Below are 18,389 nucleotides of genomic sequence, written 5' to 3'. Positions count from 1 at the left end.
TAAAAGAATAACTCACTTTCGTACCAGTCCATGCTTCTTTTGGAATACTACAACCCAAAGGAGTAGAGAGACCTTTATTGATCAAATATACAACAATATTGGCAACCTCCGTCCACATGTTTAAGGGCAACCTTGCATGCAACCTCATGCTCTTTGCATGCTCCATTATAGTCCTGTTCATGCATTCAACCACTCCATTTTCCCGTGGAGTCCTTGAAACAGTTTTCTGTCTACGAATACAATTAGTGGAGCAATAATCTTCAAATTCATGACTGCAATACTCACCACCATTATCAGATCTGAGTCATTTTAGTGTTATACTAGTATCATTCTCAAACAAGCATTTCCATTTCTTAAAAGTTTGATATACACAGAATTTCTGTCTAAGGAAATAAACCCATACTTTTCGAGTTGCATCATCAATAAACGTAACATAATAATGAGAGCCACCAAGGGAAGATACTTGAGCTGGTCCCCATACATATGTATGCACAAGTTCTAATCTCTCACTTTTCTTTTCTTTCCTAGTCTTCACAAAACTCACTCTCTTTTGTTTTCTATGCACACAATTATCACAAAAATCCATATTGACACATTTTAGACTTGGTAAAACTTTCTTTGAATGAAGTAATATCATATCTTTCTTAGTCATGTGCCTAAGTTTGTTGTGCCATAATGTTGTATTAGAATTTACAACAACATCATCTTCGGATTTGTTACTTAACACATTTGCCTCCTTGTTCCCTTCTGGTTTATCACCTTCATTGTTCTTTCGAGTCCAACAATCTTTTTTCTTATGCCCTGGTTTACCACAGTACTAGCAATCTCTTGGTCCTTTGGATTGAGACCTTTTTCCCTTTGACTTTCCTCTTGATTTCCCATGATTTCCAAAATTGTTTCCTTTCTCAGTCGTTTTGCCTCTGGTTTGTGCGTTTAAAGCAATTTCTGAATTACTTACAGCCATCATATTTTAGCGTATTAGATCTAGAAATAGAATTACTCACAACCATTACCAAGTCATTCCAACTTTCAGGCAAAGAACAAAAAATCAAGGGAGCCCTATTTTCTTCATCAAAATTAATAGCCATAGAAGATAACTGACTAGCAACAATATTAAACTCATTTAAATGATCCGCAATAGATCCACCTTCCGCCATCTTCATATTAAATAAACGCTTCATGAGAAATACCTTATTTGAAGCAGAGGGCATTTCATACAATTTCACTAGGGTTTCCATCAACTCTTCCGTTGTGTTCGCTTTTGTAATGTTGAATGTCACCGATGGTGCCAGACATATGCAAATGCTTCCAAGTGCCTTTCTATCTAAAATCTCCTAGTCCTCATTTGTCATAGTTCCTTGTTTCTTTATTTTTCCTTCCAATGGCTTCCATAAATCCTTCTGATAAAGATAGTCATCCATTTGCATTTTCCATAACTGAATGTTCTACCCATTAAACTTGTCAACCTTTAGCTTACCCTCATCTACCATCTCTCTTACTCAATCATGAGACTCCCACCCAACCATGAGACTTTCCTGCAGAGAATAACTGAAAAAATAACCTTGCTTTGACACCACTTGTTAGGATTAAACCACAGGCATAAATAACAATTACATGCAAATATAAACAATATCAAAAAATATTGAATCGCATAGAAAAGAACACAAGACACCGAGATTTAGTGTGGTTCACCTAATCCCTGGGCTATGTCCACCAAACAACAAGTCCAATATTATTACAATCTAGTGATTACAACCTGATTACAATTGAAATCCTTTAAAAGCTCAATACCACCGCAAGAAGGAATTTTTGCATCACACCATAAAAGATACCTAACCCTAAGCCCTTTTTATTCAAGTATATTTGCCACTTTAGGGTTATAACATGCCAACCATATGTATAATACTTCCTTGATTAGTCATCACAAACTAACACTTACAATGGTTAGAGATGAGGTTTGACCACGAAGGGAGAAAGGTAGTTATTAGACAAATTATTGATGGAGGATTGAGTGTAGTATCACTAAAGTAGATGGAGAAGTTATTCAAGCATGATTAGGTACAATAGGTTGTTGAGTGTCTTGTTATGCCTTCAGTGACTCCTAAGCAATATAAGGCATGTTACTGTCTAGACATATGTAAGCTAATAAAAAAATACAATGTGATGTTTGGAAGTATTCCTCATAGACTACTTATTGAGCGAGGGAAAAAGCATGTGATATTTTTGGGGAAGGATCCTAACCATTTATTACCAACTCATATAGACATTCAAAGCAACATATGCATAAGATAGTGAAAGCAAGTAAGGAATTGCTAGAGGTGGGTCACATTAGGCCCTAGTAAAATTCCCATTTCATCGACAATTGTATTTGTGAAGAAGAAAGACAATACCATGTTGATATACATTAACTACAAGGCTCTAAACATTAAAAAAAAGAAAGAAAAATAGAAGTATCTAATCGCTTTGATATATGAGCTTATACTCGAGTTGCATGCTGTACACTTCTCCAAGATATATTTGAGATCAAGGTACCACCAAATATGGGTGCATACAAAGAATATTAAGAAGATTAATTTTATAATGATCCTTTGATTTTTTGGCAATTCCATTTAGGCTAACTAATGCACCCACTATTTTCTATAGTTATCTGAATAAGATCTTGAAGAGACAATTGATAAAATTTGTATTGATATTCTTTGGTGATTTTAATTTTTAGCATGACTTAGGATGAGCGCATGCAATATTTGGAGGAGGTTTTGAGCATCCTCGAGAGTGAGTCTGTTTATGACATATAACCCAAAAGTGACCTTGGGATTACTGGGCTTCTTTATTTGAATCTCATCATTAGTGAAGAGGGCGTGCGAGTGGATATAGAGAAATCAAGGGCAATAATTGAATGACCTACCTCTAGCAATCTCACACAACTTAAGGGATTCTTTGGGCTTTGTTTCAAGAGGGGTTCGCTAGAGAGTTTTCATAGATAATTACTTTACTCAGAGACTTGACAAAAGTGCTTTCTAATGATTAGATAGTGTAGACAAGTGTTTGGAGCACTTTAATCATGTGATGTCATCTTGTTCAATGCTAACCTTTCTAGTTTTTATTCCAAACCTTTTGTGTCAGAGTATGATGCATTGTGAGAAGGAACTAGTGTGGTGTTGATGCAAGATAACCTAATAGCATTTGAGGGTAGGAAGTTGAGAATAGAGAAAATATATTCTATCAATGATAGAGAGATGGTGACCATTATGCATACATTGGCCAAGTTCAAACCTTAGTTTGGAGAAAAATTGTGATTAAAATGGATCAAATAGGACTAAGTATTTCACGAATCAAAAGAACTTGAATGATAGATAGTAGAAGTGGGTCAGCAAGTTGTTGGCATGTGAATTTGACATTGAATATGTTAGAGAAGAAGAATGTTGTTGATGCTTTCTTGAGGAGGGCACACTTATGTTCCCTAGTTGAGGTATCTATTGATTAGAGTTGATTGCAACAGTATATGCTACTTGAATACTTGGGCAATAGGACTTGTAGGGCAAATACTAGAGGAAATTGGATACATCGGTTAATGATTTCATCAATTTACAAAGAGAAAATCTTTTTGGTTGCTTCTTAGAGCAAGGAGAAGATATTGAGGAATTTCCATGATGGTCACATGGTTGGACACCTAGGATTTTTCAAGACATGCAGGTAGATCTTGGAGAGATTCACTTGGAAATGGCTTATGCATGAAGTCTTTAAGTATGTCAAGTAGTGTTCTTTTTGCCAATAATTTAAGAATTATCACATGTATCTAGTTGGTTTACTTTAACCTCAATCCATTCCCAACTAGAAGTAGGAAACAATCTTGATGAACTTCATTATAGGGTTACCAAGGGTTCAAGAGAAGGAATGTATTTATTTGGTCATAAATAAATTAACTAAGTTTGCACATTTCTTTTACATCTCATCCACTTATTTAACAACTCAAGTAGCAAATTTATTTCTCAGGGAGATCTTCAAGTTGCATGGAATGCCTAAAAACTTTGTTAGCAATATGGATAGTAGGTTGCTGAGTATCTAATAGTAGGATCTTTCTAGGTTGAGTGGGACTGAGCTCACTACCAATAATAACTACTACCCACAAATTGATGGACAAATAGAGACTATGAATAAATAGGTGGAAGGGTATGTCTATATTTCTATGCAATAGAAGGTATGGATTAAGTGGCTGCACCTTGGTAATTATTGTTACAATACCACTTATTATATGTCTATTAGGATGTCACCCTTCATGACTTTATACAATTACGAGGCTCTTAGATCGTGGACTTATTTTTAAGAGATAACAAACTGCTTAAGGTGAAGGATTTGTTGCAGCAAGGCTAGACATAACAAAATATTTGAAAGATAATTTACAATGGGCACAAAATAAACGAAGGTTGTATGCTGATCAACCTAGGATTGAGTGCATTTTCGAGGTAGGGAGTGGAGTGAAGAAACTCTAGCCTATATTTTGTGGGTCCTTGAGATTTATTAGGACTAGAGTGGTTTCTTATGAGCTTGAGTTCCTTGTCAATAAAAAAGTTTAGAACACATTCTATGTATTTGGCTCAAGTTGATATTGAGGCATAATGTCACACCCTCTTTTTAGTTGCTACCATTGGATGAGGAAGGGAAGTTGGATCTTATTCCTAAAGCCATTATGGATACTAGAGATTAAGTCATTTGGAGGGGAAATATCACAAAGTATCTAGTTAAATGGAGGAACTTGCCAATGGTTCTCATAAAAAATTTATGCCCCAAAAATTTTCAAGCCCCAAAAATTTCAGCCCCAAATAATTTTGAAGCCCTAAAAAGTTTTAAGCCCACAAAATTTTTATGCCCAAAAAGTCTGAAGCCTCAAAATTTTGTAAGCCCCAAAAATGTTGAATCCTGAAAAGTTTTTAAGCCTCCAAAACTTAAAAGCCCTCCAAAATTTGTAAGCCCCAAAAACTTATAAGCACCCCAAAATTTTTAAGCCCCAAAAATTTTTAAGCCCCAAAAAGTTAAAGCCCTAAAATTTTGAAGTGCCAAAAAATTTTAAACCCCCTAAAAATTTTAAGCCCCCAAAAAAACTTTAAACCCCAATGTTTTTTAAAGTCCTAGACCCTAAACCCTTCACTTCATCCGCTTTGCAAGAAGTTCTTGTGCAGTTCCCATGCTTCCTCACATTCCACCACCACAAATATGTTGGTGAAATCCTAGGTGATCTGGGTCCTTTACTCAGAGCATATACTTTTCTGTTTAATTCTTATCTCTCTTCTAAAAAAAACTTCCAACTTGGTTAGTTGGCCCAGGTGGCACTCATGCACACAAAACAAGAAAGTTAAGTGCACTCACATGGGAGCAAAAATGGGATAGGTGACCTCCTGGGAAGTCCCGAGGTGATTCTAGAAAGAGGAAGACTCAAAGAGTTTGCTCTTTCTTGGATCACCTAAGGAGAGTAGATTTGATTTTTTTGTGACTTAGCTTTTTTTGGAGAATAATTATCGGTCGTGTAACGACCTTTTCAATTTTCATAATTTTATAGAATCCCAACGGTCATGTAATGACATCTTTGAAATGGTCATGTAACAACCCCATCCGAAACCTTCTATATCTCTATTTATTCTCCTACTCATGCATCGTTCTTCTTTGAGTTCAATTGATGAGCCTCTAATAGGCGAAACTAGTTTTGAACAACTCAATAAAGATTCATGTCTTTTTGCTAAATCTCTGTGTTTTTACATTTTTAACATTTTATGCGTTTTTGTTTCTTTGGTGCTAGTGATTCCCATAAAAAAAATTAGCACTTTTTTTTGGAGCCTTATCAAGCACTTTCTCCCATACTAGTTTTTGTAAGTTAGTGATGTGCACTATAGAGTCGGTTTATATTGTTACTAATACAAATAGAGTTGGTTTTGGATATTTATCTGAGATTTGATATAATTTGGAGTAGTTAAATTCAATATTGACAAGTTATTGATGTTTCAATTAAATATCTAACTCTACCTTTATTTTAATAAAAGGATTATAAGGGCCCGTTATTAAGTTAAGGATGTTTTATTTTAAAAAGAAATAAGGCATTTATATTTTGGACTCCTCATTGCGAAACTTAAAAAGTTGATTTTATTTAATCGTACGTGTTTGGTAGAGGGTCAAACTTCTTGGAAATGATATAAAAACAATTTTACAGAGCTCATTCCTTATGCTTCATTGGCGATTTATTGTTTGTTTGTTGGAGGTTATTTTTCATAGGTTTGTGGGAAAGAAAACCCTCATGAGAAACATTAGTCACGTTGTTGGAAGATACAATCAAGGAATCACTTGGTGCTTTCAAATAAGAAGCACAACTACATATATTGATCAAGTAGAGTTTTGGTTCAAAATTATTTTGCAAATTTGCCATGGAAGAGGTCAACTTGATGAAACATTTCACGAAGATTGTTATTTGTTGTTCTTGGACTGCTTGTGATGCGTGATTATGCAATGGATATTTAAGCCACCTGGGATGCCTTGTAGAGTTAGATCTTTGCACTCAACTAGTTTTGGGATGCATAATTACAAAAAGTAGCCAAACCAAGTGTGTATTTGACATTCATGTGAAATTTTTATGGAAACTAAGTAGTTGAGATTTTCTTCAATGGGAGGAATATCAATTAAAAGCATATCATTTGGGTATCCACATAATGAAATAAGGTTTTAGCATCCTTTATTTCTCAATATTTTCTTAGTGCATTTCTACTTTATTTCTTGATATCATCTTGATATTTAATGTGCGGTACTCTATTTATTTCTTCGTATTTTTTGAGTGGTTGACTTCTGGCCTAAACAATTAGTTTAACTAACAATATCCAAAGAATTATTTTATATTTCAATTGTTGTTTGATTAATATATTTATTTAGAATATATGTTACAAATTATCATTTTTTATATTTTTTGGGTTCAATAAACTAATAATTCTAATACATTTATGTAAATTAACTATAGGGTTCTGTAAAGTAGGAAAAGAAAACATATTTTAAACAATAATCTTTTGTTATGCATCTTTAATGCTAAGCTTGTATCGTCGAGGGGTACCTATTTATCTTGAGATTTATTTCTCATTTATTTATAACTTGAGAAGTCTATAATAATATATGTTAAGTTTCTAAAGTTGGATTACCACGAAGCCTACTTTGGAATGTCTTGCCACTTATAGTGTTTGACAAAGTTTGAACTATATGGTTTTTTAAATGTTTGGGAATCTCTTGGACTTACGAGTCATGTTCATTCCAGGCACTCTCTCCGCTAGTTGAGAGAATTCTTCAAAGTGATTTGGACCGCTTTGCATCATTTGCAAAAGCTTACCAGTCTAAATTGCCAACTAAATGAAATTCATTGTATTAAATAATGGGCCTTGTGTTTTAAGGTGCAACGAAGATCCATTAAGTTATTTATAATGGACCTTGTTATAAGTTTTGATTAATGGAAAATTAATCTTTTTTTAATTTTAATTTTTTTAATGATTTTTGTTGTGCATTGTATTCTCATTTATATATATAGTTATATGAAGTTACTTGGTAGTTTAAAGTTTTCGAGGAAGCTATGAAGTTATCTAGTAGTTCAAATTTTTGAGGAAGGGGTTTGGTTATTTAAAGGATTGGTTGTTAAAAAATATAATTTATGAAAAATAAAATTTTTGACATTTAATTTTCTTATTAGTAAAATCTCAAAGTTGAGAAAGTTGGCTCTTGCACGTGTGCGCACACACCCACACCCACACACATACCCACATAGGCCCCCACGCGCAAACACACACCCACACACACATCCACACACACATACACACATGTACACACACACATACACATGCACGCACACACATACACAGTCACAGTCACACACACACATGCACATGCACATGCACACACACACACACACACACACACACACACACACACACATGCATACACATGCTTGCAACCCCCCCCCACCCCGTGTGTGTGCAAACACACACACACCCACACACACATGCACACACACACACACACATGCACACACACACACACATACACATACACATACATAGTCACACACACACACACACACACACACACACACACACACACACATGCACACACATGCTTGCACCTCCCCACGCGCATGCACACACAAGTTTATTTTCCTAAATCCAATAAAATAATGATATTCTTAGATTCGAAGGAATTACTAATATAGTTTAAATGGTTGACTAGGGGTTTATGTAATGTTATGAGATGCAATTTAATAATTAGAAATTATATATTGTTATTAAAATTATCAATGTAAATAAATTCAAATTGGAAAGGGGTTGTACAATGATAAAGTGATGTAATTATATGGTAAGTCAAGTTCAAAACTTGATGTTGCAAAAATATGATCCATGACTATTAGCAAATATTATGCAAATTTTTAATGCGAACTACAAAAAAATGAACTAATAAAAGAAAGTATAAACAAAGAAATGAAGTTGGCTCAAATATTATATGTTGGACTAATTACTAGATATGCAAAATAAGAACTTTAATCAACGATTTAAATAATTTCTAATTTTTGTGCATTGATTCTAATAATAAGAAAAGTCTCATATATTTTTTAAATTTAAGGCTAATTTTTTTTTAAAAAATCATAGCGTTAATTCAATGCACCATATTTGTTTTTGCTTAAGTAGCATGAGGGTATTGACTCTTATAGAACTACAACTCTAAGGCGTCAAAGAGAACAACACATTGACATGCATGTTGACATTTACAAGTACATACCATTAGTAGTGCACTAACAAAGAAATTTTGAATCCTTCCTTAGAAAAGCTACTTAAAGAACAAGAGAGTGCAATCTGCCACTATAACCTAAATGCCAATAACAACACACAGTTGGCCTGCTACAAAAATAAATCTCATTCTAAGAAAGGAGTGACCAAGTTTTGGCATTAACAAGAATAAGCCCAACTTGAACAACAATAGAAAACCTTAACCAAAAACAACCATAGGATAAACCAAACCCTTAAAAACTAGCAACTAGTGTTTGGCCATCAATGTAGAACCTGGCATCTATGCCATGAAAATAGACAATCTATTTGGAAAGACAAAATGAGGACTAGTGGTGTTGGTAGAAATTGCTACAATCTAGATCAAAAGGACAAAAAACCTAGCAACAAAAACTAACATCAATGTCTTTCACAAAATCTCAACAAGAGAAAGATACAACCTATTAGATTGTGCAATTTTCAAGGCTTGTCCATGAGGTTTTTCATCCTTGTTTGCTAGAAGAAATAAATTAAAGTAGAATGATGTCATCCATGAGTTGAATTGACTCCAACCTTATCCTTGAGCAACCATAGTCAAGAGAATACCACTTAGAAAAACCATCATCCTCCATAGTCAAGAAAATCCCCACCTCCATAAGAGATTGTTGCCTCGATACAGAACAAGAGAGAGCACAACATGATTACCATGCATTATACTAGTAATTATGCCACACTTTGAAACCTCACTTCTATAGGGGTTGACTCCACTTCCATAGAAGCCATATAGAATAGAGTTAATCCAAAACCAATAAAATCCTAGTAATGCTAGCCATTAAGAAACACATAGCCAATAGAAGCTCCAACGCACCAAACTTTGCCAAAAGTAGCACTAATTTCACTCCACTAATCTATTTGCATCTTCACCAAACTCATAAATTAAACTATGGTCAATCTCACTAGGCATTGAGAAACCTAAGAGCTCCAAGTGTCCGACACATCAAACCTCGAATACTAGGGAACCATCTTAAACAATGAAATTCAACAATTATTCACAAATTCTAATGTCTCTTTTAAAAAGGAGAGTTTCTTTGATTATTATTGAATGATTTCAAGAATGCATATGATCTACAATTTTCTTGCATTTTTTATTATAATGAGATTTTGTTTGTTGATAGTTATAACTAAAGCGAATTTATGATTTTGGTATTTATTTTTCAACATTAATATGACAATGATGCATATAATAAATAGAAAGTGAAGAACATAATATAAAGGGCACTTATTTTTTATAGTCTTGGGATCTTTCATGAAAGATTGAAAGATAAAAATAAAGTGAATTTAACATTGAATCATAGAGTTTACTTTATGAAGTCGAAATGAAAATAATGTAAAAATAAATATTTGAAGACAATATAATATTATAGAATGAGATTTGCAAGGCATATGATAGAAAAACTCAATACTAGATAATTTGAACAAGTTGGGGTTGTGCGCCTTTATGTTAGCTTGATTTAAAAGATTGCATCCTTGGACTTTCTTAGGCAACACTATGAATATTAAGAAATCATAATAACAACTATACATGAATTCATTACTAGTACTGCTACACAAATACGAAACAAAACTAATTAACATGTGGTTGTAATGTAAATATCATTTACATACCAAACTATAGAGGAAAATAGAAGCTAATGTAAGAGAGCATTGACATGCTTATGAACAACGTAATAAACAAATGAGTGAATACATTATATTGATAGTCCACCTTAAAAAAATGGGCATTCAACATCCTAGCTTGCATCATGAATGATGATGTTTCTCCTTTATCATTCTTAAATGAATGGTATGATTGTCTATTATGTACATCCTCTTAATGAAGATTGAATAAGCTTGTAAAATATGTGATTGTAGAAGACACTAATACCATATAGTTTGTTTACATTTAACAAAATTAAGTCGATAAGTGCTCCTATGTGGGCTTTTAAGCCCCCAAAACTCCTCACTTGTTGGGGAATTGCCATCTTTTTCACCTGCTCCGACACTTGAAAAAGCCGCTTTCCTAGCCAACAAAGTGCCATCCTCCTTCCATGATGTAGGTAAACCTAAGGTTTGCATTTGGTACATTACACTGTGGAACAATATTGAAATAATAAAAATAAAGAATCAAGGGAATCAAAGAAAACATAACATTATACTTCAAGAAAAAAATGATCAATTCCTTCATTATTCTCTTGCTGAAGATCCTACATTATTTCTCAACAAGAAAGATCGACTCCTACCATAACAACCCATTCCCTTTATAAAGACAAGATGTTGTGCGATGTGGTACCTATGGATTCTTGTCACTTGTTATTAAGGATGTCTTGTTTGTTTGATAGAGATTTAACCCATCACGGTAGGGAAAATACTTATGTGATACAACATTGAGGAAAACTCCATATTTTGAAGCCTTTTAAGGAAGAAGAATAAAAAAAAATAGTAGCTTTGTCACCATCTACAATAGGATGCAAAGAGTTTTTAAGAGAATCCAAGGGAGATGTAGGTTATTTGTTGTACTCACATGAAGAGAAGAAATCAGATCATCAAATGATACCTTTAAAGGTCCATAAATTGATGCATCAATATCTAGACTTGACTCCAAGTGATTTACCATATATTTTCCCATCTCTAGAGGCATTATTTGCCAAATTCATCTAATTCTTGGTGCGAAAATTCCAAATCAAGAAGCTTATAGAATGACTCCTCTAAAGAATGATGAGATGAGGAGACAAGTCACATACTTAATAGATAAAGGTTTCATGAGAGAAAGTGTGAGTTTGTGTGTCATGCTTGCTCTACTACCTCCTACGAAGGGAGGGAAGTGGAGATTTCATATGGATTCCAAAGCCATCAACAAAATTATAGTGAAGTATTGTTATCTATTACTCATGATGGATGACTTATTGGATTGTTTGTCTACTATCAAGATCTTCTCCAAAATTGTCCTTGGTAGTGGTTATGATCAAATTTGGATTTGAGAAGGTGATGAGTGAAAGACTAATTTCAAAACTTGGGTTAGGATGTTTGAGTGGGTGGTGATGCCATTTGGACTATCCAATGCACCAGGAACCTTCATGCAAATAATGAATTGGGTATTTAGATTGTATATTAGGAAATTTGTGATTTTGATGATATGTTAATCTTTAGTAAATCGTCTAAGGAGCATGTAGAGCACTTGAGGATGGTACTTGATACATCTTAGAGAATAAATGTTATTTGTCAATAATGAAAATAGTGGATTTTGTAAAGACAAGTTGGTATTTTTGAGGAGTGTCATTTCATCAGTTAGCTAGAGAACGAATCTAGAAAAAGCCAGGACTATTTTTGAGTGGCCTACTCCTCAAAATGTTGCTGAGGTGAGAAGCTTTTATGGTTTAAAGTAATTTTTTATATGAGATTCATCAGGAATTTCAGTGTTATAAGTGCAACATTGACAAATTGCACAAAGGGAAAGGTTTTTAGTTAGACAAAGGCAAGGGATCTTAGTTAGGAAGAACTCAAAAATAAGGTAACATAAGAACCTTTTTTTTCTAGACTTGATTATGACAAACTTTTTACAATTGAATGTGATGCTTTAGAGATATCTATTGGGTGGGGAGTGTGTGTGTTAAACGAAGAGGGAAAAATAGTTTCCTTCTTTAGTGAGAAATTAAATGAAGCTAAATAGAGGTACACCACTTATGATAAAGAATTTTATGTTGTGGTACAACCTTTAAAATATTGGAGGCACTATCTCTTGCATAAGGAATTTCTTTTGACGGCTGATAATACTTTGAAGTATACCAATTTACAAGGTAAGTTGTCCCATAAACATGCTGAATGGGCTTCCTTTTTGAAAGCTTATACTATTGTTGTGCAACTTAGGATTGGTAAGAGAAATTTAGGTTGATACTTTGATTAGATGACATATTTTATTAGTTGGTATGAGTCATGGAGTAGTTGGATTTGAAGAGTTGAAAAGTGAATATTCTAGTGACCCTTATTTTGACAGCATTTGGAAAACTATAAATAGCCCCAAAAATACCAATAGGCATTCATTTAAAGACTACATATCATTAGATGGTTTCTTGTTTAAGGGGTCTCAACTTTGCATTCCCCTTGGATCATGAAGAGAAAATAATAATATGTGAAATGTATTCAAATGGTTTGGGTTGACACTTTGGGAGAGATAAGACCTTGGGACTAGTAAATGAAAAGATCTTTTGGTCTAATATGCGGAGTGATGTGAAAGAAATTGTTTCTACTTTTGGGGTATGTCAAACATCAAAGGGAGGAGGTCAAAATACCAGTTTTCGCATGCCTTTACTAGTGTGAAAATAGCCACTGCTTGATATCTCTATGGATTTTATTTTACAACTTCCAAGAACCCCAAGAGGCAATGATTTAGTGTTTGTAGTGGCAGATGGTGGGCCATTTTACTAAAATGATCCATTTTATATCATGCAAGAAGACTTATGATGAGAGTCACATGGCATATTTATTTTTTGAAGTGGTTAGGCTATATGGTGCTCCAAAAATTGTAACAAATGATAGGGACACCAAGTTCTTAAGTTACCTTTTTTGAGTATTGTGGAAGAAGTTGAATAACAACCTACAATTCAGTTAAATACACTATCTCCAAATCAATGGACAAAATAAAGGTGGTTAATAAAAGTCTAGACGACCTCCTAAGGTGTTTAGTTGGAGATTATCCTCGACAATGGTACAAGTCATACCTTAAGATGAGTTTGCCTATAATTTCAGTATCAATAGGTCAATAGGCAGGTCTCCTTTTTAAATTGTATATGGTACCAATCCTAAAGGAATTGTGGACTCGATTGACTTGCCAATAAGCCCACACCATAACCAATAAGTTGTAGATTTTTTAGAAAACATTCAAGAAATTCATCAACAGGTTAATTAGGCTCAAATTGCAATCCATAAATGCACACTATAAGAAGCTATTAGATTTGCATTGCAGAAGGGTCTTTCAAGAAGAAGAGTTGGTCATGTTACACCTACATAAAGAAAGATACCCCAAGGTGCATGTAACAAGTTGAAGCCCAAGAAAATTAGTCCTTGCAAAATCATTAATTGAATAGATAACAATAACTATCAAATTGACCTGCCTAAAGACTTGGACATTAGTCTCTTTTTTAATGTTGTTGACATATATTCATATTCAATAGGAAATTATGATAGATAGAAAAACAATGAGAATATGAAGTAAGAAAATGATAATTGGACTAAACTCTTTCCAAGGAAGAAAAGTGAGCAGATTGAAAAAGTGTTGGATACAAAATTGGTGATTACTTGATACAACTTTTACACACATTTTCTTACATGGAAAGGTTATCTTGATTATTATAACTCAAGTCTTAGAAGAAAATTTGTTTAACTACAACCAAGCTATTCCAACTCTTGAGCTAGATGTATACAAACTAAGATGCTCAAGCCTTTCTACAGAAAGGGAGAATGATGTAGTGTGATGTTAATTGCTAGGTTAAACAAAATTATTACATATTTAATTCAAACTCTATATTGCATGTCTTAAATACAAAAAATCAAGCTAGGATATTTATAAATAATAATAATTAATTCATTTACTCATGTCAATTTATCTATATGCAATGTCAATACCCCTATATCCAATCTTGTTCCTATTTAACTTACTAATGGAAGGAGTATGTTGTAACCAAGTTCTTACATACCAATTACAATGGTTTCCCTCAAAGTTTATAGGTCCAAATATGTATCTCATCTTGGGTCTTGCCCTCACGGTTTCTAGAATGTTGAACCCTACCCTATCTTGGGATAGATATTCATTACTTGGATATATACAAGCCCCTCCTTGGATACATCACAATCTTATCTTTTAAGGCACTAAGTAGTAACAAGTCTGAGTATGGTTTTATGTGTCTATACGTATTTATTTATTTATATATATCTCAAAGTGTTTATTTCTATTCCTATCTATTATAGTGGTTATTCATTAGACAATACAAGACTTTGTAGCATGCCTACTTCTTGTATTTGTTTATTGGTTGATGCTAAAAAAATGACTCGACTATTCTATTCTTTATCACTTCTTAAGACAACATAATCTATTTCTTATCTTTATGTCTAATATTTAATGTCACGACCAAAGATTGTTTGGTGAATTGAAAATATTATAATTTGTTGACATACACCACATGTATTACCATAACCCAAACTATTCTATAAATATTCTTGGGATGAATCATTCACTAAAGGAATTAAACAATTAGTGACATCTCATATTCCACATATTATATTTCCATGAATTGGTGCCATCATAGACATCCAAATAATCATATCGAATCACAATATGATCGATGAGGTTTCTTACGTTTGTCTTTAACTTGATCGATGAGCTTTGAGTTTGGATTTCTTATTAAAACTAGCACTTGCACCAAATGAGGTGCAATGGTTTAGCCAATAATGACACAGTTAAAATTTGTGATAAAAAATAATGATTTTCTATTGTACAATATATATAGTTCATTGTAAGGTATTCTAGTATTATGTGCAATACATTTTATCATGAAAATATTCACTTCTCAAATATGGGTCGCCTAAATCTTAAATCACACAAAGTACCCTATCAAAGGCAATCTTATATGGAGAAGATGTAAAACGATCTACTTTATCTAGAGGATTTGGTGGAAGCAGTTAGCATGTTTGTTGAGAATAAAGGTCCATATACAACTTAATATTTTTTGTAAAGCTATCCTCAATATTAACATAAGTCTAGCATATTAACAGTAAAAGGTAAAAAGGTCAAGCCCTCCAATCCTTTTGATATGGCACTACGATCTCAAAAGATAGGATGGAAAGGGAAAGCTTGAGTCCTTGTTGTGGCTGCCCCGTTTTTGGTTCTCCTGGCTCTTTGGCCTGTTGTTCTTTGCAGTTTGACATGTTAAGGGGCTTATTGTCTATTCCTCTTTTTTACCACGGGGTTTCAGGTGCTCGTTATAAACCTGGTTATGTGGGTGGCTAATGAGTATTGTGTTATCTACGAGGCCACCATGGTTACATTGTCTTGGTTGTTGACTTGTTTCACCTTTGGGCTGTAGTTTTGTTTGGTTTGGGATTCATTGGAAATTTTATGATTTGTAAAGGGTTTCAGGAACCCTTCAAAACCTACTTTCCTTAATAAAAAGCATATGTCTAGCATAAAAATATAGGGCAACAATAGGCAAATTTATAGATGGGGAATCATGTTATAATTATTCTAAACTTAAAAGATAAGAGATTTTTATGAATCTAACCTAAAATGTTACAAAAAGGATTCAAAGTGCTTATAGATTTCCCCAATAGATTTTTGACAACTAAAAAAACTTAATTTAAAATTAAATTAAAATTTGAATTTGTGCAATTGAAAACAAAATAACTAGGCTAGGGTTTTAAGATTAGTTAAAAAATAGTTGAACTTGAATTTTTGCGAGTGCAAAGATGCATATCATTGTGGTGGAAATAAAAGATTTACAACGAGAATGGCTAATTTTATCAATTCTCAATTGCAAGAGAAAAAGTGCGTCCTCTATGCTAATAATTGCAAATTTTTTGTATGTTTGGAAATAATGAATTTGTGTTCTGAATGTTATAAATTTCTTATGAGGAAGCGAAATTGTGTCGAGGTCAAGAGAAGTGGCATTACTTCGATTCTAATATGTTGGACAAAAATCAATGTGATGCAGGAACTTCTAGGGGTCATAACTTTTAACTCAGATGTTTTTGCTGAAATCTTTGGGTGGGTTCATTAGGGGTTAGGGGGTTTCCATTTTAAACATTATTGCACTGAAGGATAATTATTATTTATTTTTGAGTGCCAGAAAATCCATTTAGACCCCTGAAATTAGCTTTCCATAATTTTCCTACATTTTTTGAGTTTTATTTCTTGTAATAACTTTGAATGGGTGTTTCAATTTTTCAAGATTAGTTGGTAGTTTTACTTGTCATAGTTTAAAGAACATTTATTTCAATTTTTAACTTTCTAGGAGTTGTTTTGGAAGGTTACAAAAAATGACAAATTTTGAAAGTTCTAAAAATCTGTCAAAAAGGGTAATTTCCTACATTTCTAGCTTAGAGAGTTTAGAGTTATTTTAAGGAGCTATTGAACAGTGTACACTAGTGGTTGATGAATGGAAATCATTGAGTTTAAAAATTTGTATAATTCTTATGTCTTTCATCTATTTTCATCTTTGATCTTGTATTAGTGTGTATCAATAGTTGGTGTTGCATCATTTGATATCAGAGCAAGAAAATGGTTGTGAGAGGACATGGAAGAGGTAATACAATGTTGTAGATGGACATCCAAAATCTCATAGGCAAGTTGCAATAATTATAAAATTGTTTACTCATCAAGTGTTGAGACAAAGAGGAGATGATTTAGAGAAAGAAGCAAACTAGGATGGAGAAGCTCACCAACAGGAAGGGGAAGCTCATCAACATGCAAAAAATGAAGAAGGAGAACAAGAAAATGAACTTTGTTTTGAAGAAAGAATGTTTAGAACATTAGAGTCACAAAATGAAAGTGTCAAGATTGAGGTAACTGATTATGCAGGAAGCCTTAAACTAGAGTTAATAGATTAGTTGAATAAAGAAGAATACCTATAACACCTAAGCATTATCTTGCTTGTGCTATGAACAAATAATATTTATTCAAAATTAAAGGCATGTGGAGTCATGCAGAATAGTTTGACCTTTTTAGTCTTTGTCATTTTTGAAGATGGTATTCAAATGGACCCAGAGAAGGTCAAGCCAATTCTAGAATGGTCTAGTCTCACTAACATAATAGGGGTAATAAGTTTCTATGGGTTGGAAACTTTCTATCGAAAGTTTATTAGAAATTTTAGTAGTATTGTAGTACGCATAAAAGACTCCACCAAAGGAAGGGAATTCACATAGAAAAAAGATGTTGAGGAAAATTTCAAGCTTTTAAAGAAGAAGGTAAGCGAGGCTCCTATACTTGCACTCCCAAATTTTGAAAAAATATTTGAAGTCGAATGTGATGCTTCCCATATTGGAATAAGTCTTATTCTTATCCAAGTAGATAAACTTGTAGCCTTCTTTAGTGAAAAATTAAATGAAGTGAGGAATGATTATTCTACCTATGATATGCTATTCTATGCAATTGTTCAAGAATTAAGGCATTGGAGATGCTATTTGGTCCCACAATAGTTTGTATCATTTGCTGATCATATTTCTTTGAAATACCTCCACACACAAAAGAAATTGAATAGTAGGCATTTCATGTGGGTCTCCCTCTTACATAGATATGCATTCATTCTAAAGCATTAGTCTAGAAAAAAAAACCAAATTGTTGATGCTTTGAGCAGATGTGCGACATTATTAACCACCATGGAAATTGAAGTCATTGAATTTGATGCTATTAAGGCTTTACATGATATTGATGATGTTTTTTGGAAAATTGTAAAACAACTAAAGGCTTCATCTTCTAGTAAGACAAATCACGCAGAAGATAACTATTTTATATAGGATGTTTATTTAATTAAAGGGAAACAACTATGTATACTAGTTGGTTATATGCAAGAAAATATTATCATTGAATTTCAT

General features: G+C 33.3%; 1 protein-coding gene across 4 annotated transcripts in view; it reads left to right on the top strand.

The window, feature by feature from the left end:
* The window catches only part of LOC149561820 (uncharacterized), a 90,691-nt gene extending 83,191 nt beyond the window's left edge, over positions 1 to 7,500 (top strand). For 2 of the 4 annotated variants that reach the window (XM_089825362.1, XM_089825358.1), the window contains one exon: positions 6,248 to 6,713. In XM_089825362.1, coding sequence (XP_089681488.1) covers positions 6,248 to 6,478 — 231 coding nt within the window. In that variant the 3' untranslated portion in view covers positions 6,479 to 6,713. Of the gene's footprint in view, positions 1 to 6,247; positions 6,714 to 7,282 lie in introns of those variants that run through there. The other 2 variants (XM_089825359.1, XM_089825360.1) reach the window with 2 other exon arrangements.
* Positions 7,501 to 18,389: the final 10,889 nt, after the last annotated feature.

This window comes from Cupressus sempervirens, chromosome 4, assembly GCF_028749045.1.
Source record: "Cupressus sempervirens isolate cs-2001-9-10 chromosome 4, ASM2874904v1, whole genome shotgun sequence".
NCBI classification, from domain to species: domain Eukaryota; kingdom Viridiplantae; phylum Streptophyta; class Pinopsida; order Cupressales; family Cupressaceae; genus Cupressus; species Cupressus sempervirens.
The sequence above is the reverse complement of the archived record's forward strand: the minus strand, read 5'-3'. Positions and strand labels throughout refer to the sequence as shown.